The following is a 24714-nucleotide window of genomic DNA, read 5'->3' as shown; positions in this document are numbered from 1 at the left end:
TACAGGTGTGCACCACCTTGCCCAGCTGAAGGGGCCTTTTAACCCTAGTGAAAGGGGAACAACTTCAGAGAGTGAAGGAGGACCTCCCCCATCCCACTATGTGGAACAACATCCTTTACTCACCCCAGACTCTAAGGATGAGGACCAAATGGTAGCTCTGCAGGGCACATGGAGGAGGGAGCAGGGAAGCCCAACCCAGGCTGGTCCCTGTGGATGTTTCCTGCAGCTGGGGAGGACAAGTGCAGCCAAGAGCTACAAGGACAATTAAGCAGCTGCTGGGTACACTATCTGCACAGACTCAGGAACCCCGAGAAAGGCATCTACTCACAGGGTCCCCCACTCCTTTATAGCCTTGTCTTATGACCATCCTTCCCACCAACTTCAAAAGGAAATTTTTTCTTGGTGGAGTAGAGGGGTGGGGCGAGGACAGATAGAAGAACCCAGCAATCTGTGGGCAAAGGCCATCTCCCTTACCAGGAAGCCATATAATATCTGACTCATCAATGGGCAGGAGGGCACCCCCAACTGGAAGGATGTTGTGGTCACAAGTGCACCCATTAAAAACACTGACTCTATAGGCACCACTGTCACGGTGCACGCCTGTAATCCCAGCGGCTTAGGAAGCTGAGGCAGGAGGATCTTGAATTCAAAGCCAGTCTCAGCAATTTAACAAGGCCCTAAGCAACATAGTGAGACCCTGTCTCTAAAATAAAATAAAATATAAGAAGGGCTGGGGAATGTGGCTCAGTGATGAGTGCCCCTGGATTCAATCCCCCCCCAAAAAAAACAAACAAACACTGACTCCTTTGGCCAAATAGTCCTGTAGGGATACAGACTTTTGCCTGTGGGTTAGTTCAGCCAGACAGGAGTGGTAGGTTAATGTCATGGGCTGAGTACTCTGGAAAGGTGACCTGCCATGGGGATTCTTGTGCTGCAAGGGAAAGAGGACATGTCTTGGCAGGGGAGGGGTGGTGAGGGGAGCAGGCATTGCAGAAGTACACATAGGAGGATCTAGAAGTTGCAATAGTATGGTGGAGGGTAAAAAAGAAAGCTAGAAAAACACAAATGTGTTTATTACCCCCAACTAATCACCATGCTACCAAGACCCAAAACACCATCTTCTTTTGTTCCTTTCCAGGGCACTATAAGAAAAATCTTGTCTCCCAGTGGGGTGCCTATGATTCCAGGGATTTGGGAGGCTGAGACAGGAAGATCATAAGTTCAAGGCCAGCCTCAACAACTAACTTAGTGAAACCCTAAATAACTTAATAAAACCCTATCTCAGAGTAAAAAATAAAAAGGGCTCAGGATGTGGCTCAGTAGTTAAGAGCTCCTGGTTTCAACTAGACAAGTAGTTTATGTGAAGGAATAAATTCTAATAAAGTTGTTTCCAGAACCCCACACTTTCCTGGCTTTCCGACCCCCTTCTCAGTCTCTTTGGTTGATTTCTCATTTCATAGAGAGCCCAGTACTCTTTCCAATTTTTATTTGTTTCTTTGGTTTTTGTTGGTGGTGGGGTTTTTTTTGGGGGGGGAAGAGGGGGAAGGTACTGGGGACTGAACTCAGGGGCACTCGACCACGGAGCCACATCTCCAGCCCTATTTTGTATTTTATTTAGAGACAGGATCTCATTGAGTTGCTTAGCACCTTGCAGTTGCTGAGGCTGGCTTTGATCTCCCGATCCTCCTGCCTCAACCTCCCGAGTCGCTGGGATTACAGGCATGTGCCATGGCATCCAGCTTGTTTGTTTGTTTGTTTAGTACCGGGGATTGAACACAGGGGCACTCAACCACTGAGCCTTATTTTGTATTTTATTTAGAGACAGGGTCTCACTGAGTTGCTTAGCCAATGCTGAGGCTGGCTTTGAATTCACGATCCTCCTGTCTCTGCCTCTTGAGCTGCTTGTGCCACCGCACCCAGCTCAAATTAACAAATACATGAATCTAAGTGGCTCCATGGAGCCTCACGGCATCAGGTGTTATTGCCATGCTGATAATTTGACAAACTCCTCCCAGATCCCTCACAGCCAAACTCAGGACCTCAACTGAAACATGTTGGCTACTGGTGACCCACAGCCCTTTCCCAAAACTGCCCTCAGCTGAAGCAACTTGCCTTCAAAGATTTCTGTACCTCCAGGGAACTTCCCACAGCCAACAACGGACTGTCCCGGGTTTCTCCCAAGAGCACCCCCATAATAAACAATGTGTGCTCATGTGATATCCCTGTCTCCAGCTCTGCTGGGGACCTGACCTCAGAAATCTCCCCAATTCTGTTTGCAGCCTGGACCTCCCATCCCAATCTCAGACCACAGGCTTTGCACCAAATTCCTTCCTCCCCACATACCAAATCTTCCCCATTTCAGTAAATGCAACTCCATCTTTCTCTTCATCCAGACCCCAAACCTTGACGTCATCCTTACTCCTCTGTCTCCTACTCCAACCCAACCTGTCAGCAAATTCCACGGGCTCTGCTTTCAAAATAAATCTAGACTCTGATGATTTTCACCACTGCCACTGCCATGGCCCCAGATCCAGGCCTGCGATCTTGTAGTATCTCCCCGTGGGTCTCCCTGCTCCCACCCATTCAAGCTCACGTTTCCTACAATATGGCAGCTAGAGTGACCGTTGAAGAGTTAGTCAAGACACTTCCCAATGGCCTGCACCTTACTCAGTACAAGCCAAAGGCCCTGCACAGGCCAGTTAGACCCGACACCCTCTATTCTGGACTCCTACTCATAGACCTGTCTGGCCTTTATTCCTTCTGCTCTCCCTTGCCTGCTCCTCTGCTTGGCCTCCCGTGGTTCCCTGGTCACACCAAACACGTTCCCACTTCCAGGCACTGAATGTGCTGTCCCTTCTCTGCCCTGAGACCTGCTGCCCTAAGGCCTCTGTTCTATCGTCACCTCCTAGGTGAGCCGCCCAGAGCACACTGCAGCCTCAACTCTAGGATTCCTTACCCTCTTCCTTGCTTTATTTTTTTTCCCATAGCAATCATCACTGTCTGATACCATGTGTATGTTTCTTCCTGTTGGCTTGTTGTCTTCCTTGTCCTATAGAATGTAGGCTCTGTGAGACCAGGATTCCCCCCCCCCCCCCGTTATTCTGTGCAGTATCACTGGTACCCAGGTCAATGCCTGGCAACAGCAGGTATTCAACAAATATTCATTGAAAGAATGAATGAAACTAGATTCCCTCTGGCTTTCTTCCATTTGCAACTCTTAAGACCTATGATGCTAAGACTTTAAGACTGAGAATTGTTCTCAAAAGAGGTTGGCTAATCCTTATAAGATTTTTGGAGATTGAAAAGTGTTGGGGAAAACCCACATTTCTGTATTCTGCACATTCACCCAACTTGTTTTTCAATAGGTGCAAGAAGTGGTACAGGTCAGATCAAATAAAGACCATCAGGAGGTTTGGAGAAATTTAGCCTTTGCCTACTTCCATTTTTTTCCTGGGTAGGAGAAGAGATTAAAATCTGGAAGAGCAAAGAGACCAAAAGAAATTTACACAATTATCATCTTTTAAGAGTGTTTTTCTTATTTAAAAAATAATACTGATTTTTTGGGAGTGGGGGGGGGACAAACCATGGAAAACTGTCTTTCCAGCCAAAAGTAAGAAAGGCATGTATGAACACAGAGAAAACAGATGCAAATTCAGGGGAGACAGGTGTGAACATGGGTAAGACAGGTGTGAACATGGGTAAGACAAGTGTGAAGAAGGGAAGACATGTGTGAAGAAGGGAAGACATGTGTGAACATGGGGAAGACAGGTGTGAAGAAGGACAGGTATGAACATGAGGAAAACAGCTGTGAATGCAAGGAAGGCAGGTAGGAATATGGAAAGAGAGGTGTGAACATAAGGAAGACAGGTGTGAATTCAGAAGACAGGCTCACCCTGGTTAGATGTAGTGAAAGAGATAGGGGCTTCCCTTTTACTTTGTAAAGGGAAGGCTTTGAGGTATCAAAAATCTGGGCTTTTGGGAAAAGGAGGACAAAGAATCTGTTTCCTGAACTTCGTAAGGAAGTCTCTTTGGTTGCCCGGGACTAGTCAGTCTCCTCCAGGTCCAAGAGGTCATCCACATATTCCACAACCTCTCCCTGTAAGAGACAAAAGGACACCTGTGTGATTTGCCTGAACATAAAAGTGCTGGTGGGCAGAACTGTTTGCAAGAAGCCACTGCTGGCTGGCTGCTTGGGCCAAAGCAGGTCTTCTCCACTGGCCTGGGGTCCAGAGGACGGACCCTGCGGAAGGTATCTCAGCTTCCATTCCATGTGAACTCCATGCCAAACACTCTCTTTCCCGCCCCACAGCTGGCCTCTGTGAAGTGGACAGTTCAGCCACCCTCTGTAAAGTCCTCTGGGCTTCCCTCCCTTTCATCTGTCTCTTTCTGCCTCAATCACCAGACCACACCTCCCAAACCACAGCAGCCAACATTGTTGGTATCTGGCCAGCATAACTGCCTTTGGAGACCGGCCCCAAAGCATTCCTGTGACCCCTCAGTCTCTGCTTCAACCCAACCCAAGACTTAGGCCCTCAAATCACATCCTGGTTTACAAAGGGCTTCCACTTACAACCCTGGGAGGGGGATATTATTACTTCTGCTTCATAAAAAAAGAATTGAGGCTCAGTTCCTTCATGCTAGTGATGGGTCTGTCCTACACAAATCTGAGCACAGAAGATTCCCTGATGATGTCTTGTTTGGAGGTGCTTCACCTAAAACCAGGAAAGTTTTAGGTGAGAGAGCATCCTGGAGGCTGGGCCTCTGGGTCTGGCCCCACAGGTCACAGAACTTTTGGTCTCCCAGACTCCTCACCTATAATGTGAAGGGTCAGACCAGAACAGGGTCTTAGGGTTCTTCCAGCTCCAACATGGCAGGTCCTCAGCTTTTCTAGAAAGCATTTTTCAATTTGTTCCAAACCCATCTCTCTAAATAATACTCCGAATGATGGCTTTTCTGTGGCTTCACTGCCCCTCCACTAAATGGCTAGTCCACAACCAGTTTAGACTAGTCAAAAAAGGAGTTGGCTAAGAGATTTAATCAGACTTAAAATGCTTACAGCAAGGACATCATTTACCAAAAAAAAAAAAAAAAGGTAACACTCTGATAGAAAAATTGGAAAGGGGAGTTGAAGTATTTTCAGAGTGCTGAGCCATTGAAAATTCACTGTGTCTTTATAAAGTTAAAAGATGATGGCTGGCTGGGTGACTGCTGCAGATTCCTGGAGCGTCACTCCACACATGGCACCTTCGGGAAACGTGGCACTGCAGCCTGGGTTTCCTAGAAAGCCGGGCTCCTCCATGCCAGCATTCTGCCTTTCATTAAAACACCCACAGCAACTGTCTTTCTCAAGGTCCCCTTCTGTTTCTTATTTCAGGGACGCCCCAGCCTTGCAGTGACTTTAGCAAAGGTGTGAGTAATATTTTCTCTCAGCCAGACGTGTGCTAAGCATGAAAACTTACCTCATCATCATCCATTATATTTTCCTTAGCAAAGTCATACAGCTCTTTCTGGAGGGTAGTCACATTAAAGAACTGAACTGCTTCCTGTTCAGACAAACAGAGAACAGCTTATAGGACCCACCTTTCCATGTCAGGAATGGGAGGAGGAGGAGGCAATGGGTATGCGATTTCTTTCTGGGGGGACAAGAAGGTTTAAAAGGACAGAGTGGCAATGTTTGGAGAACTCTGTGAGTACAGCAACAGCCACTGAATTATACACTTGAAGAAGGCGAAGTCTATAGTATATGAAATACATTTCAATTTTTTTTTTTTTTAAATAGCCACCTTGGGTAAAGGAGAGGAGTTTGTGAGCATGTGTGTAGTAGTGGGAGAATGAGATGTGAAGGAAGATGTATTTATGACAACCTAGGACAGCATATAAAACCCCAATGGTCTTCATCCCAAAGATAAACCAGAAAAGATCTCTCGAAAATCACACATAATTAATGGAGTCCCTGACAAAACATGCAAAACTTTGAGTTTGTCCATGAAGGAAATTAAATGATAGTCTGTTCACAAGAGAACCTACCCTGGTGCTGTTGAAAAATATTAGTAAAGCGAGTCTGTGGGTCTGGCCTAGAAAAGTCTTCATGCAAAACAGTGTGTGAAGCAGGATCCAATTTTTTAAAAAAAATACAGGCTGTATATACGTGTAAATGTGTAGCCTTATTATAAAGTTTGGGATAAAGTGAAGTTGTGAGATTTTGAGAGAATCTCACTTTCTAAGTAAAATATTTCTGTTAACATTTGACATATGTCATGTTTACAGATTCAGAAACCAGAATAAAGCAATAAAATGTTAAGACCAAAACACTACAGAAACCAGTTCGTTCCTGAAAGAACTCTTTCTCTTAAGTCTCCCGAAAGTCAGGCTGAAGAGAAGGAAAGGAAAAGTCAGGGCCTGGCTGCAGGGCACTCACTGGTCTGGGCTGGAAATGCTCGTCCGAGAGGCCCCACTTGTCCCTGTGGAACTGGTAGTACACCAGGTTCTGCTGCATGACCTTGTCATTCTGGTCAAAGAGCAGATAGCTGACCGCACAGGGGGCTGCATTCTTCAGGTCACTCACTGGATCCGGGCAAGAAGACAATGAGCAAATCAGCAGGCCATGTCCTGCAACCTCCCCCCAGTTTCCCCCCCAGCTCTAGCTCGCCTTCCTAGGGTCATGAATGAGCCCCTTCTTCGCAGCTCCTGCTCTGGAAAGCCTATGACTGACTGCAATCAAGGTGGAAGGTCACAGGTAGGGACTCCATGCAGTCTGGAGGCCAGATTCCTTGGTAGGCAGATGCCAGGGTAGTCCTGCCCAACACTTCAGGCTCTGGGGACATGGGCTGGTCTCAGGCCCCTGGCACCCGCCAAAGAAGGCGGGGTCCCACACCCTGGACTGTCCTGGGCTCAAAGCAGATAAGTGGCTCAGCAAGAAGACCCAGTTCCTGGGTCTATAATCTCCAGACACAGGTGGGCCCCTACAACTAAACCAGATTTGGAAGATGAACGACGGAGATGGAAGAGATTTAAAGTCATTGGGTCTTGCTGCCTCCTAGGACTGGGGTTCCCACCTCTGCTTCAGTACTTAGCTTTCAACACTTTCAACACAGGGATCTGAAGGGTTAGAATTTACCTTGGGAGTAGGGCAAACGGGAAGATATAATGGTACAGAAGACCCAGGGTATTCATTCTGGCACATTCCACTCCAATTTAAAACTGAGGAAGAACATTTCTGCCAATGCTTTGGTTGGTAGGCGTGACCTGAGCTTGGATATGAATAAATTGTGCCACCCAGAGGTTATTTCTTGTAATGACAACTTCAAACCCCAGCTTAGGAGCACTTACTATTCACAAAGCCTGCAGGGCCACTAAAGGGTTCAAACCTAAGGAACAACACTTGCCCTTAAAAAACTTAGTGAGGTCAGGTTGGTACCTATGATCCCAGAGACTGGGGAGGCTGAAGCAGAAGGATTGCAAGTTTGAGGCCAATCTCAGCAGGCCTCTTCAAGGCAGTGAGTTTTATGTATACTCTTTATAACTCCAGAAAACAAATACTTTGGGGGAGCAATGCAAAGCTGGAGGTTTTGGTCTACCAGTGTTTACAAGTGTTTGCTGCAGTTTTTGACAATGTAGGGAGATTTTGAGCTGCCAGAGCCAAGATATGTTTAGCCTAAGACTCTAGCTTTGTGTACTCAGAAAAGGCCATGGAAATCCAATGGACTGTTATGTAACATACAGGTATATATTTTGTGCAATATATATATATATATATATATATATATATATATATATATATATATATATATATAAATACAGGAAGAGGTAGCATGGCTTCATGCTTTAGGCACAGACCCTGGAACTGTACTGTAAATCTTTAATCTTCAACAGGCAAAGATTTTAATGTGTCCTAAGGAATGTAGGAATGTAGTAAGAAGGATACAACAAAGAACAAAATAGCCCCACCAGGAAAGGAAAGCCACAGAAGCTAAGGTCCTCTCTTCCCTGGGATATCCCCAAGACCTGCCAATCCTGATTGAGAACAGCGTGACTGGAGGCATCTATTCCAGCCAGAACCCTGCCACCTCTGGACCCTGCTACTTCCCCACTAGAACAGAACTGTTCCTGCTGCATCTGTCCACGACAATCCTCCAGTGCTTGTAACCAAATTGCCAAGGTGCACCCTGCTCAAACAAGTGGCACTCGGCACAGTGGTGGGGATCAGAGGCGAAGGCTCAAAGGACAGGCTCTGAGTCTCACTCTGAGTGGCCTTTTCTTCCCTTTGTCCACTTGAATGTTCTCATTGACACACTCCAATTTCAGGTCCAGGGAAGATCGGGTGGAATGAGGCTCTCACAGTGTGAAAAGTAGAGCTGATTTTGGGGAGAAAGGGAAATGACAATAGAGAAAATGAATCCTTGCAGGGTAGAGTTGGCTGAGTGCCGGTGTGTGACTGATCACCCTTCACATTTGGCATCCATTAGCTCACTTGAACCTCAAGATGATCCTGAGAGATGGGTACTATTACTGCTGCTGTACTGATGAAGAAATGGAAGCATAGAGAAGTCAGTAAATTAAAAAGTTGAAGTTCAAACCCAGGCAGTGTGGTCCCAGGGTCTGTACCTAAAGCATGAAGCCATGCTACTTCTTCAAGGTACGTCACCAAGGCTGTCAAGGTGGCTGATGAACTCTCAGCAACCACAGGTAAAGACTGTCACCTCTATTCTGCTGACAGGGAAGCTGAGTCTTAGGAGGATTAAACTGAGGAAACTGAGTCTTCGAGGATTAAATACCTTGCCCAAGATCCCATAGAAAGTTACTTACACTTATAATAAGCAAACTGCAAATAATGATACATGGTTGCAACAAATTTCTCCACCGGATAGCCTCCTATAACTGGGGTGAGGTTCTCTTCACACTGTATTTTGCATTCCAGAACTTCTATGTAATGATCTGGAAAAAAAAAAAAATCCACAAACTTTCAGAGCAGCATATCCATTGCTCACTTCTCTTCTTCCTTCTTCCTTTCTCCTTACCTCCCTTCCTTTCTTCCCTTTAGTGCTAGGGATCAAACCCAGGGCTTTACATATGCTAGATAAGTGCTCTACCACTGAGCTGTGGCCCCAGCCCCATTATTTTCTTAATACGCTACTTCTGCCTTCCATGAAAATGAGAAAAATATAAGAAAAAAATATTTGTAACATTTACAATAAGAGACTAAAATCTTTAATATACAAAGCTCCTGAAGATCAATTAAAAAAAAAAAAGAGGGGCTAGAGTTGTGGCTCAGTGATGAGCACTTGCCTAGCATGTGCAAGGCCCTGGGTTCGATCCTCAGCACCACATAAAAGTAAATAAATAAAATAAAGGTATCGTGTCCAACTACAACTAAAAAATAACTATTAAAAAATGACAAATATCCACTATAAAAATGGCCAAAGTATGTTAACAGAAAAGAAATTAGAAAAACAGTGAATAAACATTGTGAAAAGATGCTATATCTCTTTTGTAATTAAGAAATATAACCTGGGACTGGGGAAACAGTTTACTTGGTAAAGTGCTTGCCTCACATGCTCAAGGGTCTGGGTTCAATCCTCAGTGCCACAAAAAAAAAAAAAAAAGAAAGAAAGAAAAGAAATACAATCTATCTCAGAGAAGTGGCACACTCCTGTAATCCTAGCTACTGGAGAGGTTGAGGCAGGAGGATTACGAGATTAAGGCCAGAGTGGGCAACTTAGTGAGACCCTATCTCAAAATAAAAAATAAAAAGGTATAGGGGTGTAGCTTTGTGGTAGAGGACTTCCCAGCATGCACAAGGCCCTGGGTTCAATCACCAGTACAAGGAGAAGAAGAAAAAAAATGATTTAAACTGGGGGCTGAGGATGTGGCTTATTGATAAAACACTTGCCTAACATAAGACCCTGGGTTTGGAGGGCCTGGGTTGTGGCTCAGTGGTAAAGCACTTGCTTACCATGCATGAGGTACTGAGTTCAATCCCTGGCACCATATAAAACAAACAAACAAATAAATAAATAAATAAAAACAAGGTCCTGGGTTTGATCTCCAGCAAGGCAAAATAATGATAATAATAATAATAATAATAGGCAAATTTTAAAAAATTTATTAGTACCAATGTTAGGGAAAGTGGTAAAACTTACACTTATATTCTATTGGTGGAAGCAAAACTGGAATAAACAGAAATTTGTTTTGGAAGATAAATTTTGCAAAGTTTACCAAATGTTAAAATATACATATCCTTCTAACCTGGCACTCTACTTCCCTGAAATAATAACAGCAAACTTAGAAGCAACTTAAATGCCAGTCGATAAGTTCCAGTACATCTAAACCACAGAATCTATATAACCTTCAAGAGAATAAGGCAAACAATACATATAACATATATAAAAAAACATACAACATAGAAAGATGTCAAAGACTACATTTCCCAGCTTCCCTTGCAGTTAGAATGGGATCATATGACTAGTTGTAGCCAGTGAAATGTGGATAGCAACAACTACTAAATATTTCTTCAGGCCAGGTCCCTAGTAACTCCCAGGTGAGATCCTTCACCCCCTCTTTTATCCCTTTACACAACTAGAAGGAAAAGACCTCAGGATGTTTGCATATATTTTTATTGGCAAGACTGTACAGAAAAAGCCTCTCATATATCACTGGTAGGAATGCAAAATGATACCTTAAAATACTAAATAGTTTACAGAAACATTAATTCTTTGAACTATTAACCCAGTTCTGTAGACTTTGAAAACACATCTCTTAGCAAAAAAGAAAAAAAAAAAGTTCAGTTATCCATTTCAATGTAATATGTAACGACAAATGATTGGACAACCCAAAAGTCGATGAATAGCAAGCTATTACAGTCTTGTTGTTAATAAATAACTTCAAAAAAGAAAATGCTAACTAAATTGTAGAGAGACTAGAAAACACCTTAACCAAACAGATATCACCAATAAAAGGGTAAAGAGACAGCACACATGTCTGGATGTGATATCCTAGGAAGGTCACTTCTACAGTGTCCCAGCCAAAAAAGCACATCCTGGAGGAAATTATGGATTACAGGACAGAAACCCAAATTGAGGAATATTTATAAAGTAACTGGTCTAAATGCTTTAAAATTTCATTGGCATACAAAGACAAAGGAAGGCTAAGGACCTGTTACAGATTAAAGAACACTAAAGAAACATCACAACTAAATAGGAAATATAGGGCTGGGGTTGTAGCTCAGTGGTAGAGTGCTTGCCTAGCATGTGTGAACCCTGGGTTCGATCCTCAGCACCACGTAAGAATAAATAAATGAAATAAAGTTATTGTATCCATCTTCAACTAAAAAAAAAATTAAATAGGAAATATAATTCTGGACTGAGTCCCATCCAAGGAAGAAAATGTGACAGAAAGAACAAGATTGGGACAACTGACAAAATTAGAATATGGATGGTAGATTGAACAAAGGTACCTAAATTAAAGTTACTAAATTTAATTACTGTGAATATACACATTAAATTTTGTCCTTAGGAAATATAATGAAGCATTATGGGTAAAAAGTCAAGATATCTTCAATCTACTTTAAATGGTTCTGAAGGAAAAATAATTACACACACAATGCAGCTGGATAGAGTGATAAAGTTAGCAGGACATAATCAATTTTAAAAATTGGTAAATCTGGGTGAGAATATAAGAGTATCTAGTACTACTTTTGCAACTTCTTTACAGGTTTTAAATTGCTTACAAGTATAATCTAGGCATAGCTATTTCTTGGGGGACCACATTCTGGGACCCCTTTCCCATGCATGTCTGAAACTACTAAACCCTATATATATATTATGTATTAATATCAAACCATAAAAAAATCTGTTTTCTGGTATACATGTATATAACAAAGTTTAATTTATAATTAGGCACAGGAACATTAACCATAATGAAACATAAAATAGAAGAATTATAACAATATACTGTAATAGAAGTAATGAGAATATGGTCTCTCACCACTCGAAATAGCTTCCTGAACTGAACTCATCCTCATGCTGATGTGATGAGAAGTGAGGCAGATGACCGAGGTTTTGTGACGTGACACCACACGAGAGCCATGTGAGCACCAGCACTGTACTAAAGTGGCATCCATCTGCTAAGCAGTACAGTTTCTAAGTGACTGCTGGCAGGTAGGGTATACAGTGTGGATATGCTAGAAAAGGAATGATTCATGTCCCAGGAGTAATGGAAATGGATGGTGACAGATTTTATGGCACTACTCAAAACTTATTCACTATTTATTTCTGGAATTTTCCACTTAATATTTTCAGACTGTGTGGGTCATGCTTGTAATCTCAGAGGCTTGGGAGGCTGAGACAAGAGAATCGTGAGTTCAAGATCAGTGTCAGCAACTTACCAGGGTCCTAAGCAACTCAGCAAGACCCTATTTATAAATGAAATATAAAAAAGGGCTGGAGATACAGCTCAATGGTTAAGCACCTCTAGGTTCAATCCCTGTACCAAAATATATGTATGTGTGTGTGTGTGTGTGTGTGTGTATGTGTGTGTGTTTTACTATGGTTGACAGCAAATAACTAAAATCATAGAAACCATGAATAAAGGGGACTGCTGTGTATCAAAGATAGGTAAGAGAGACACAGCAGACACTATGTACTGTTGTAAAAGAGTCTTGTCTCCCCAACACCCATTTAAAAAAAGAAAAAGAAAGAAACAAAGAAAAAGAAAATTAAAATTGGACCTGGCCAATCATCTACATATAAGTACCAATTTATAAGAAATATAAAGGGCTAGGATTGTGGCTCAGTGGTAGAGTGCTTGTCTGGCATGTGTGAGGCCCTGGGTTCAATCCTTAGCACCACATATAAATAAATAAATAAACAAACAAATAAATAAATGCATTGTGTCCAATTACACCTAAAAAATAAATATTAAAAAAATAAGAAATATAGAGCATAGAGGATCATGGAGATACGATCAGTACACTCTACACAGTAAGAATCTCTATAGGAGAAATAATTCAGTTGTTTCAACAGCAAGGTGGAAAAAAAGATAGAGAAGAAACTATAGATTAAGAGAGACTTAAAAGATAACAAATTAGCCAAGCATGGTAGCTCAAAACCAGCACTACACACACACACACACACAAAAAAAAAACAGAATAAATTTGCTACAGTACAGATGAACCTTGAAGACATTACACTCAGTAAAATAAGTCAATCACAAAAGTGCAGACACTGCATGATTCCACTTACATGAGATAGCCAGAGTAGTCAAATGCATAAAGCAAATGCATAAAGAAAGAAAGAAGGTGGCTGCCAGGGGCTGGGTGGGGAGGAGGAAGGCGGGAGGTATTTATTAACAGGGACAGAGTTTCTGTCATTTGTATCTAGAAAAGAAGTTCTAGATACAAATGACAGTAACGATTGCACAATGATGTGAATGTACTTTAGGTCAATGGACTGTTTATTTAAAGGTGGCTAGAATGGTAAATTTCATATTATATATATTTTACCTTAATCAAGATTTTAAAACTAGAATCTATCACAACATGTGGACCTTATTTGGATCCTGATTCAAACAAATGAATAGTAAATTATTGATGATGTTTCTTAGATGATATGGACACTGAATAGTTGATGGTGAGATTAAGTAACTATTGTTAAAATTCTTTTAGGTGTAATAGTGTAGTGGCTATGTTAAAAAAAAAAAGAGTCCTTATTTTTTAGAGGTATATACTGAAATACTACACATGAAGTGACACAGCATCTGGAATTTGCTTCAAAACAACCTGAGAGAGGGCTGGAGTTGTGGCTCAGCGGTAGAGTACTTGCCTAGCACATGCGAGGCCCTGGGTTTGATCCTCAGCACCACATAAAAATAAACAATAAAGGTATTGTGCCCTACTACAATTAAAAAATAAATATTAAAACAAATAACTAAATAGCCTGAGAGAAGGGAAGTAGATAAACCCCAAATGGCCATGAGTTGACAGCTATGAAGCTGGATCGTGGTTACCAAGGGATTCATTGTACTTTTCTATTTTTTTTATAGGTATAAAAAAATTTTTTTTCAATTTTTCTATAATAAAAGGGGTTACTTAAGGGGGGAGTATTTTATAGAAAGAGATTTATGAACAAAACATGACTTAAAGAAAAACCTCTCTTTGAAAGAGCTTCCATTCTGCAGGATCTCTGAAGAACCGTTAACCATTAACATGCTCAGTGACTCTGCAGAGGGAGACACAGCACTCAGCCCACGCCCAGACTTATTTAAGGAGCACTGCACAGAGATACAATACTCTTTTTTTATCTATGGTATGGTCCAGACTTCTTTACCCTTTTTGTAAGGCACAGTTCTAGGCTCAGGGTCCTCATTCCACCTTGGGAACTCCTCTCTTGGCCATTCCTCATGTACTGGAGTAACACTGCCCAATGAAGGAAAAGAGCAAATGTCTGGGGCCTCCAGAGAAATCTGAGCTATCTATGGGTTGTGTTTTAGGTTGTCTTTACTCTTTCATTTTTTTAAAATTTTTAAAAAATTTTTTTTAGTTGTAGAGGAACATAATACCTTTCTTTTATTTATTATATGTGGTGCTGAGGATGGAACTCAGGGCCTCACACGTGCAAGGCGAGTGCTCTACTGCTGAACCACAACCCCAGCCCTCCTTCTTCATTCTTCTTTCTTATGTTTTCTGAACGTCCTATAAGAAGCATAGCTTGGGAGGCTGGTGCTGTAGCTCAGTGGTAGAGCGCTTGCCTTGCACATGTGAGGCGCTGGGTTCAATCCTCAGCACCACATAAAAATAAATAAAATCAATAAAGATATTGTGTCCATATTTAAAAATCTTAAAAAAAAAGAAGAAGAAGCATAGCTTGTTTTATAGTCAGAAGTTTTCAAAATGTTCTTAGTCGTGTTTATTATACTCTTCACGCTACCTCTGTAACAGTTGGAAGATGGCCATCATCCAAGTTATCTTAGCAATGGAAGTTGTTACTGAGTTGCCCTGGGGCCCATTTTTATCTTTCCAAAAGCCTTGGGGAATCTGTAATCAAGCAGGGCTGACACAGCAGTCTATCAGCTCTTTTACCAAGATGAAGGCTTATCTAGGTAACTGTTAACTTCCCCCCAGATACTCATTAATATTTAAGCTCAAAAGTTCCTGAAAGGCAGCTCAAGACACTCAGAAGGCATGTGGACAGGGGGTAGACATCTGAGAAGACGATCCACAAGGGGGATGGTCCCACTTACACTAGGATGCAACCCACCACCAACCTGCTATGGAAAGGTAGAAATCTTTGAAGTCCTTGATCTCCCGGGAACCCTCGCAGGCTGCGAGGCATTCATAAAAAGCTTTGAAGAAATCAGGAAGGGCCAGCTCCATGTCTGTGATGGACGTCCTCCAGTTCTCACCATTGTAGGCCCGCACGGCTCGGATGAACAGACTCTGAAAAGCAAGAGAAGCCGTGAAGTTTGCTCCCAGGCAGGAAGGGAGAGAGGCATGACCCCTCCAAAAGAATGGTGACCATCACCAAGCCCTGCTCTCATTAGTCCTAAAGAAGCCACCCTGATCCTTAACAAGGATTGGATTCATAAACCCATCGGTGACTCGCTTCATGTCTAGATTTCCCTACACTGTTCATTATGGGTACACTTCTCATACAGTTTAATTCAAAAAGAAACAGGTGCTTGATAATAAAATCAAATTCAAATCAAAGGGTAAGGTAGTGAATGCCTGCAATCCCCAGCAGCTCAGGAGGCTGAGGCAGGAGGATCACAAGTTTGAAGCCAGCCTCAGCAACTTAGTGAGGCTCTAAGCAACTCAGTGACACTCTGTCTCTACATGAAATACAAAAAAAGGGGTGTTTATATGTGTCAGTGGTTAAGTGCACCTGGGTTCAATTATCCATACCAAAAAAACAAACAAACAAACAAAACAAGGGGAAAAGTGACAAATCAGATCTGCAGTTGCCAGGAGTCCGGGGCTGGGGCAAAGTCCTGACTCCTGAGAAAGAGCAGGGAGCTTATTAGGGGTGATGGCAATATTCCACATTATGACCACAGTGGTAGTTATAAGACTGCATATATTTGTCAAAACTATTTGAATTATATACTCATTGAATTGTAATTCAAAACTCATTGAATTGAAATTGAATTAGTAAATATATTGTAAATAAATGAAACCTCAAAAAAACTGAGTTGAAAAACTGAAAGGAGAAAATACAAGTTTAAGAGCAGGTGTCTGATACCCTGTTCCTCCAACAAGGAAGAAGGTAGGAGCAGTGTGCATGAGCACCAGCTACTGGGAAGGTAACCAGGTGCCCAAGAGCGGAGACTTGACTTTCTGCTGATTGATAATTGGACCAAACTAAAAAAAAATAACTAGGACTGAGGAAGCAGCTTGGTCTCCAAGAAATAAGTAGAGATCCTGGATAGAAATGAAAGCCTGCTAACTTGGAGAAACCAAGACAGGCCTTGCAGCAAGCCTGGGATGCTCCACGTGGACTTTTTTTTTTTCCAGCAGCTCCTGGATGGGGACCCATGAAGGCCACTTTCGACCTGCACTTTTCCCCAACCTTCAGGCCTCAAGCAGAAAGGATGGATCTCCTGGAGCCCGCTAGACAGGCGGAATTCCCTGGAAATGAGACAGGCAGAGAATTGAAGGAGCCTTCTGAAGACTGGGCAAATGAGCAGCAACTCCAGGCAGTGGCTTTCCAGAAGCAGTGTGGCAGCAGCAGCAGCAACAACAACAACAAAAAAGCCAGTAGTCAGGAAGACCCTGAGCATGCAGGGGGCAGCCCAGCCATAGCCAGCAGGGCTCCACCCAGGGACCAAAGGAACCAGCTGACTTCCAGGTAAGCACTCTTCCATGGTGAGCTCAGCTCTGCTCCCCAAACCCAGTGAACACAACAACGAGGAATGCATGAAGGCACATGGCCTTCTTAAGGAAGAATAGGAAAGGGGCAAGCAGCAGACAAGAGGTTTCAACAACTTTTGGAAAGAAGAAAGGCAAATGATCATAGGGGAGGGTCTTGGGCGGGGGGGAGGGAGCTACTTACCCTGTTGGCATTTGCAGGCACCAGAAACCAGGAAAGGCAGGGAAGACACAGAACTGCAAGCAGAGCCGAAAGCCTGTGCAGACTGCTGGAGCCTAGTTCCCTCCCAGGACCACATTCCCCCAGGAAATCACACCTCCAAAGCCATTCTTCACTACAGACTGGTAGTTGATTTTAGAGACTCTGCCCAGAAAGGCTGAAGAGTCAAGGACCAAGCACAGCAGAGGTTGAGCTGAATGCATGGGACTAAAATTTCTGACTCAGCTGGGAGACCCCTGCTGCTACCCGCAGACTGCCTCTCGGAGGCTGCAGACAAGTGTGGGCTCCCCACCAGCCCTGCAGAAGGCTGGCCAACTCTTCCCTGGAAAACTAAGAGGCCCCCCATTAGTAAAAAGTGAGCTTGCAGTCTAATCATACTATTGGAAACCTGTGACCGGCTCCTCATGGAAACTTTCAATACCTCCCTGTTTTCAACCTTGTCCTAACCCTTCCCTGGTGCCCTGGCCACTGATGCAAGTGACAGACCCTGACCGTAATTAGTGCTCAAAAGAGATTCTTACTATTGTTATGATTAATTATCATCAGAACTTTTTGCAGATGCATAGATTTAAGTACCCCCCTCATTTGTCAACTTCTATTTACTTTAATTTCCACCTAAATACATATGGTGTGTGTGTGTATATGTGTGTAAAATATGTCTCCTAGTTTCATCAAAATGGGAGGTGTATTTTTCTTTTTTTTTGGGTACTGGGGCTTGAACTCAGGGACACTTAGCCATCCCCAGCCCTTTTTGTATGTTATTTAGAGACAGGGTCCCACTGAGTTGCTTAGGGCCTCGCTAAATTGCTGAGGCTGGCTTTGAACTCATGATCCTCCTGCCTCAGCCTCCAGAGCTGTTGGGATTACAGAAATGTACCACCACACCTGGCTGCAGCTCTCTTCTTGAGGCGTATGTTTCTATTCTGGCTGTACCTGGTCATTTGGTGGTGATTTCCAAGATACATCTTTACTATCTTAAAACTGAATGATCAAATGACCATATTTCAAAAATGAATAATTTAAAGGAAGGGTAGATTTAAAATCAGGTAAAGTAAAAATTCATTTTAAATAGATCAATTTTTAGCTAGAAAGCCATAACTTTTAGAAAGCCATAATTTCTATTGTGATAATGTTCATCAAATGTCACCCGAAAAATCACTAGAGCTAGGCATGGTGACACATGCCTATAATCCAGCAGCTCTGGAGGCTGAAGCAGAAGGATTTTTTGTGTTGGGAGGGGCGGGGGAGGTTGGGGCTTGAACCCAGGGCCCTGGGCATGGGAGACGAGCACTCAGCCAAATGAGCTATATCCCCAGCCCTGTGAAGTATAGGATGGTAAATCCAAAGCCAGCCTCAGCAACTTAGTGAGGCCCTAAGCAACTAAGAGAGACCCTGTCTCAAAATAAAAAATAAAATAGGGCTGGGGATGTGTTTCAGTGGTTAAGCACCGCTGGGTTCAATTCCTGGTACCAAAAAAAAAGAGGCGGGCAGAAAAACAACACAACTAGAAATTGTCTGGATGTCAACAGCTGTTTTCTGAGATATACTTCTTAAACAATTCACATTGCACTAACCGCTACAAAAATGTGAATATACCTCATAGGACTTGGTTTCCAAGTCTTTGATGTAGTCTTCGGCACCAGGCAGGCTCTTGTAATACGCCATGTTTCTCTTCATCATTTCGTCATCAGGATGCTTCAGGAGAAAGGTGTGAGCTGCTGCAATGGCCTTCGGGAGATTATTTGCCTAAGTACAAAGAAGAAAGATGAGACTGCTGAATGCATGCATGCCGAACAGAAAGTTTTGTAAAATAAGAACTTGTTTTCAGTAACAGTCCTTTAGTGACTTTGATACTAAACAGTGTTTTCCAGTTAAGGGCTCAGTGACTTCCAGGGCTCCCCAGAACTTCATCCAGCCAATCTGGATAAGTGTTTGTCCCCCCTATTTGGATGGCCGTACAGTGCCTTTCCCATCTGTGCTGGGCCATCTCCACCCTGTCTGTGTCCCTGGAGGCTGGCCCGTGTGGGCTTTTCCAAGACTCCCTTCCTTGCCCTCTCACTTCCAAAGGGGCTCTCACCCATGAGGAGCCCAACAGGAGGCTGAAGGAGGGTTATCTCATCTCCTGGCTCTCTCCCTGCACAGCCACCTCAGGCTGCCATGTCCCTTAACTAAAGGTCACAGATTCTCTCAAGATGGCCTTCTCCATACAATCTCTCCTTTCAAGTTCTCGTAATTGCTCTCTCCCTTACTCCTTTGACTGAGGCTTGGTCATGCCCTACTAGTACTAGATCTGAGGACACAATGTCCCTTGTGGGTTCCCCACATGCCACACCCACCTTTGTAAATAACCACTGTAGTAAACATCCTTCAAATTACTCAGTATGTCTGTACCACATCTTTTCCGCTGGAACCTTGAAAAATATATTAATGTTTTCCCCACTTCACAAAGAACCTTCTGCTTCTATTCTCAAGTGATCCCAAATACCTCCTCCTGACTCATCCAATCACTGGGGAAAAATCTGTAGAGACCCTCCTATAGGCAGGTACCCTTTCTAGGAAGTGGATCTTTAACAATAAGCAAGACAAGGGAAAAAAATCCCTGCCTTTATAAACAATACACTTGAACAAGTTCTCCCTTTCTCCCAGCAACCTTAATTAAGATCCTCTCTTTTGTGTTATTCCCACTTTTCACACCTTCCCATATTCTCAGATAATACATCTATCTCCCCTCTCCCTTTCAATCCTTGGAGGACACAGTTGTGTGCCACTCAAGTCTGCATTCTTGGGCCCTGGTACGGATCCTGGGACAAGGCAGGACATAGTAAGTATCCAGGATTTGAACATAATGACATTATGGCTATAGGACATTTTCATAAAATTAATTCATATGTTCCTTTTTTTCTCTCTCTTGTTTTATTTTATATATTTATTATAAGTTTTATTTATTTATTTATTTACTTACTTATTTTTGGCACTGGGGATTGAACCCAAGGGTGCTTTATCCCTGAACTCCATCCCCAGCCCTTTAATAAATTTTTAAATTTTGAGGCAGGGTCTTACTAAGTTGCTGAGGGTCTTGCTAGTTGCTGAGGCTGGCCTCAAACTCACGTCTCCTGCCTGGGTCTCTCGAGTTGCTGGGTCTATAGGATCTGCCACTGTGCCCAGCTCTCTTCTCTTTGAAGCAGAAGCCAGGGAGTATAGCTCAGTGGAAGAGTGCTTGCCTGGCATGTGTGAGGCCCTGGTTTCAATCCCAGCACTGCAAAAAAATAAACATATGAAGCAGCAATCAGCTAGCTCTGAGTTTCCCTGATTCTGGACAGAGTAAGTGTCTGGTCAGAAGGCAGAAATAATCCATATGACAAGCAACTTGTGCGGTTCAGAGAACCTAGCAGGTTTGAGGAAAGGCGGAAGCTGCAGAAAAAAAGCTTGACTGACAGGGAGGAAAGAAAGAAAGGAAAAAAGTTTAGGAGCTGAAAGGTCCAGGGCACTGAAAATTCAGGGCTAGTATCCTGGTCAACAGTGGTGCCCAAAAGGGCACATGAGAACAGGTGTGCTGTGGAGGAATTTTAAGCAGGAAGGCAGTCAGGGAGGCAGATACCTCCCTGTGGGGGATGCATGATGAACAACAAGAGGGCCCCCACATTGTTGGAATCATGGCTCAAACTGGTAGGAGTAAGGGTTGTCACCATGCATGCAAGTAGAGTCTCTTTCAGCAAATCCAGAGTGACACTTAGAAGCAGAAATTGGAGGGTTAGATTTGGAGAAAGGAAATAAAGGATATCTGAGAATCATAGGATGGCACACATCTGTACCATACTGCTCCCTAATTGGAGACCAGCATTTTTTATAATTTTTTTTTTAGTTGTAGGTAGACACAATACCTTTATTTTATTTATTTATATGTGGTGCTGAGGATCAAACCCAGGGCCTCACACTTGCTAGGCAAGCACTCTACTCCTGAGCCACAACCCCAGTCCAGAGCCAAGTCATTTTTGAGATAAGGCCAGTTGTTGCATTGGAGAAGCAGTGGCTGGAGACAATGACAGGTTCCCAGATGTCAATGCTGATATTTTGGGAATATCAGTGAGTCGTAGCCTGTAGCTAATGGAAATGCTTGTGAAAGAGTGTCACAGACAGAAAATTCTCTACCCTCTATATTCAGCCAGAAAAAACCTAGTTCATCTGCCAGAAAGAAAGGAAGGGAGCTGAATGTAGCCTTTTAAAAGCATTTGCCAATGAAATTAGTGTCTCATTCTCCAAAGAGCCCTCAGAAAAGGGCATAGAGTGGGCTTTTTAAGGTTCCTGACCTAGGATCTGACTTTTGCAAAATGGAATCTCCTCCCAAAGAGGAAAGGATAGTTTTATTTACATCGACTCAGGCTCTGCCAGCTGGGACATGAAGACTCATCTTGGCAGCCATGGAGAGAACTTCCAGATAGTGACAGGGACCTAAAGTAGACTGGTCACATGAAACTGATGGTAGTTGCAGGGTAAACAGCAGGGCCTTTTTCCTACAAAATCACACATCCAAGCCACATCACCTCATTCCAACAGCCTGAATCCATCAGCCTTACTTCCATGTCCAACTTGGGCATTTGTTCTTAATTGACAAAACAGACCTATGAATCAGAACAGCACAGTCACATTGACCCAAGTCCTGCCCCAGCAGGCAGCACCACCTACTGCCAGGTGACAGGTGGAGTTCGTGTGCTGCAACCAATCATTTTTTTCCCACCCATAAAGAGTTCAAGAATGTGCTGGTTGCAATGGCACATGCCTATTAATCCCAGAAGCTGGGGAGGCTGAGGCAGGAAGATTGCAAGTTTGAGACTTGCAACTTAGCAAGCCCCTAAAGACTCAGTAAAACCTTGTCTCAAAATAAATCATAAAAAAGGGCTAGGGATGTGGCTCAGTGGTTAAGCGACCCTGGGTTCAATCCCTGGTACAAAAATAAAAAATAAAAAGTTCAAAAATGCAAATATCATTGAGGGAAAAAAATAATCAATGTCTCTACCAAAAAAAATCATTTTTTTAGTTATATCTTCAGTTGAAATAAATGGAGTGAACATTCATGTTTATTAATAAAATTCTTAACTTTCCCTGACCAACAAGAAATCTTACAGTGCTAAGACAGATAGTACTCTACTAACTTTTAAGTGATTGTTACAAGGCCTCAAGGGGTTTTGAAGCATTGTTACAAACATCCTAAGCTCTGCAGGCTGCCATGATGGAAAAAAACCCATGCCTTACATTCATGTAACATTAAATGCTCTCTCCTGCTTCCCACTATCACTTCTTCTATATATTAGTGGGTATGTTGACGCAGGCCTATGATCCCAGCAGCTCAGGAGGCTGAGGCAGGAGGTTCACGAGTTCAAAGCTAGCTTCAGCAATTTAGTGAGGCCCTAAGCAACTCAACTCAACCCTGTCTCTAAATTAAATACAGAAAAGGGCTGGGAATGTGGCTCAGTGGTTATGTGTCCCTGGGTTCAATCCCAGGTATAACTCCCCACAAAAGTTCATCTGTATAAGAAGTCATAGCTTCTACTATTCTCCAAGTTTAAAAAAAAAAAAATGTTTTCACATTGATTGTGTGATTTAAATTTGGTTCAGGCTGTATCTGCTAAAAAACTATACAAAAAAGAAGTAGAAAATCTTTTTTTAGCTTAAAAAAAATCATGTGATGCCAGGCATGGTGAAGCACATCTATAATTTCAGAGACTTGAGAAGTTAAGGCAGGAGGATCTCAAGTTCAGGGCCAGCCTCAACAAATTAGGAAGGCCCTGTCTCAAAATAAAAAATAAAAAGGGTTGGGAATATAGCTCAGTGGTTAAGCGCCCCTGGGCTCAATCCCTAGTACGAAAAAACGAAACAAACAAACAAAAAAATAGTGTGAACTAGCTGTCACTTTCAACACTGTGGAATTTTATTAATCTCATCCCCTCCCCTTCTATTTTAAAACTGTTTTTTATTGCCAGGACAAATATTCACAAAACTGATACTTTATATAAAACTACAACTAAACTTTTTCTTGAGGGGTATTATGTTACTGCGCATATGAATATAACACACATGTAGCTCTGTCTCAGTGGAAATATAAAAAACAGAATTTATAATCCAAAGACTCAAAAACAAAGCAAAAAACACCTATATCTCTGGTGTCTGGGATATGCCCTGAAGCTGTTTTTATAGTCATTAAAATAAATGCAATATATCCCCCTAAAAATCTTTTTCAAGCAGAAAAAACAAAACAAAACAAAACAAAAACAAAAAACAGGGCTTTAGGGGTGTCCTCTTGGCCAAATCTTATGAGGTCCTACCAAGTTGCACTATCCAGTAACCTGAAATTCAGTCCATTCTTAAAACTTGGTGGGTCCCCAAAGTAAGGACTCAAAGGACAGAGAATTGCAATTTGTGGCTATTTTTAGCCAGCAATCACAGACCGAATTTAAGCAGCCATAAAAAGAAGGCAGTGAGCTGTGTTAAATTTTAGATGGGAGAGCAAGCCCAGGGGTCAGCCTTAATGAATCACCACGCAAACACCTCTAAGCAGAGACGTGTCCTGCGAGAGTCGTTGCCCCACCCTAGTCTCAACTCCTCCTATGTAAGAGACACTTGCTAGCTCCTCGGGTCACCTTCCCCTTTACTAGGGCAAGTTCTAACTCAATTTTAAAAAGTCCACTTAAATGGTATATACAGAAAAGTCTGTCCTCAAATAATAGGTAACATTCATCAAGCATTTTTGTTGGGTGCCAAACACTGTTCTACGTCTTTGGTACCCTCTACCTTAGAAAAACGCTTCAGGAAAGGTATTTTCATCTCCTTAAGAAGAAGGATGGGCTGGATTTGGAGGCGACCGGTGGCACCACTGAGTGGGTGAGAGCGGGGTCAAGAACCCGAGGTGGAACGTGGCCCAGGGTGAGGGGCGGGGCCTGAGCCTGGGGGCGGGGCTCGAGCCTGGGGGCGGGGCCGAGCCTCGGGGCGGGGCGGACTTGCCTTGAAGTAGGCGAACTGCAGAAACTTGTAGGGTTCTCGGCGCTGGAAGTCCGCCAGTACTTCGCGGCTGGGCTGCGACTGGCGGAAGGCCGGCAGGCCTTGCTTGCAGCGCTTGAGGCAGTGCGCGCGGCGCAGCAGGCCCCCGAACAGGCGCAGCTCTGGGTAGCGGGCGAGGCCGGCGGCGGGCTCCGGCTGGGGCACCGAGCTGCAGTTGCGGTGGCAGAAGGCCTCGCTGTCGCGCAGCAGGCGGTGCAGCCGCAGGCTGATCTCCAGGTAGCCCACGCTCTCAGCCCAGTGCTCGCCGCTGTACTGGTCCAGCGCGTGCCGGTAGGCCGACTCGAGTGGCATCAGCTCGTCGCGCGGGAAGCTGCGGAAACTGTAGCGTTCGTATTGGGCGCGCCCCGTGCGCCACGCACAGCCTGCGCACAGAAGCGCCAGCAGCGCCGCGGCCGCCCGGCGCCCTAGCTCCATGGCACCCGGCGGAAGGAAGGAAGGAAGGAAAGAAGGGAGAAAGAAGGAAAGGAAGGAGGAGGACCGCGCGACGCAGCAGGCCGAGGGCTTGGGAGGCGGGGACCCAGGCCGCCGGCCCGCCCCGTCCGGCCGCCACTCCCCACTTCTCCTGGGGATCCGGGCGACAGCT

The 24714-nt window shown here is 43.6% G+C and overlaps 1 protein-coding gene across 1 annotated transcript; it reads right to left on the bottom strand.

Moving 5' to 3' along the window:
- Nucleotides 1-3502: 3502 nt before the first annotated feature.
- Crtap (cartilage associated protein) lies at nucleotides 3503-24705 on the bottom strand. Its single transcript, XM_026406726.2, has 7 exons — nucleotides 24075-24705; nucleotides 18675-18824; nucleotides 15259-15430; nucleotides 8806-8934; nucleotides 6419-6564; nucleotides 5460-5543; nucleotides 3503-4096 (listed from the first exon to the last, which is right to left on the bottom strand). Exons 1-7 carry the CDS (start codon nucleotides 24543-24545, stop codon nucleotides 4043-4045), a joined length of 1206 nt encoding a protein of 401 aa, XP_026262511.1. The 5' UTR covers nucleotides 24546-24705; the 3' UTR covers nucleotides 3503-4042.
- Between the last annotated feature and the right edge of the window lie 9 nt (nucleotides 24706-24714).

Source organism: Urocitellus parryii, chromosome 3 (assembly GCF_045843805.1).
Source record: "Urocitellus parryii isolate mUroPar1 chromosome 3, mUroPar1.hap1, whole genome shotgun sequence".
NCBI lineage: Eukaryota > Metazoa > Chordata > Mammalia > Rodentia > Sciuridae > Urocitellus > Urocitellus parryii.
This window is presented reverse-complemented; position numbering and strand designations above follow the sequence as displayed.

Bases quoted from the DNA above. Each gene is read 5' to 3' on its own strand.
- Crtap (XM_026406726.2), bottom strand. From the start codon at position 24,545: ATGGAGCTAGGGCGCCGGGCGGCCGCGGCGCTGCTGGCGCTTCTGTGC. The intron at 6,565-8,805 runs GTAAGTAACTTT...GCCCGGATCCAG, and splicing joins GCAGTTTGCTTATTATAAGT to TGAGTGACCTGAAGAATGCA. The intron at 4,097-5,459 runs GTAAGTTTTCAT...TGTCTCTTACAG, and splicing joins ATATAATGGATGATGATGAG to GGAGAGGTTGTGGAATATGT.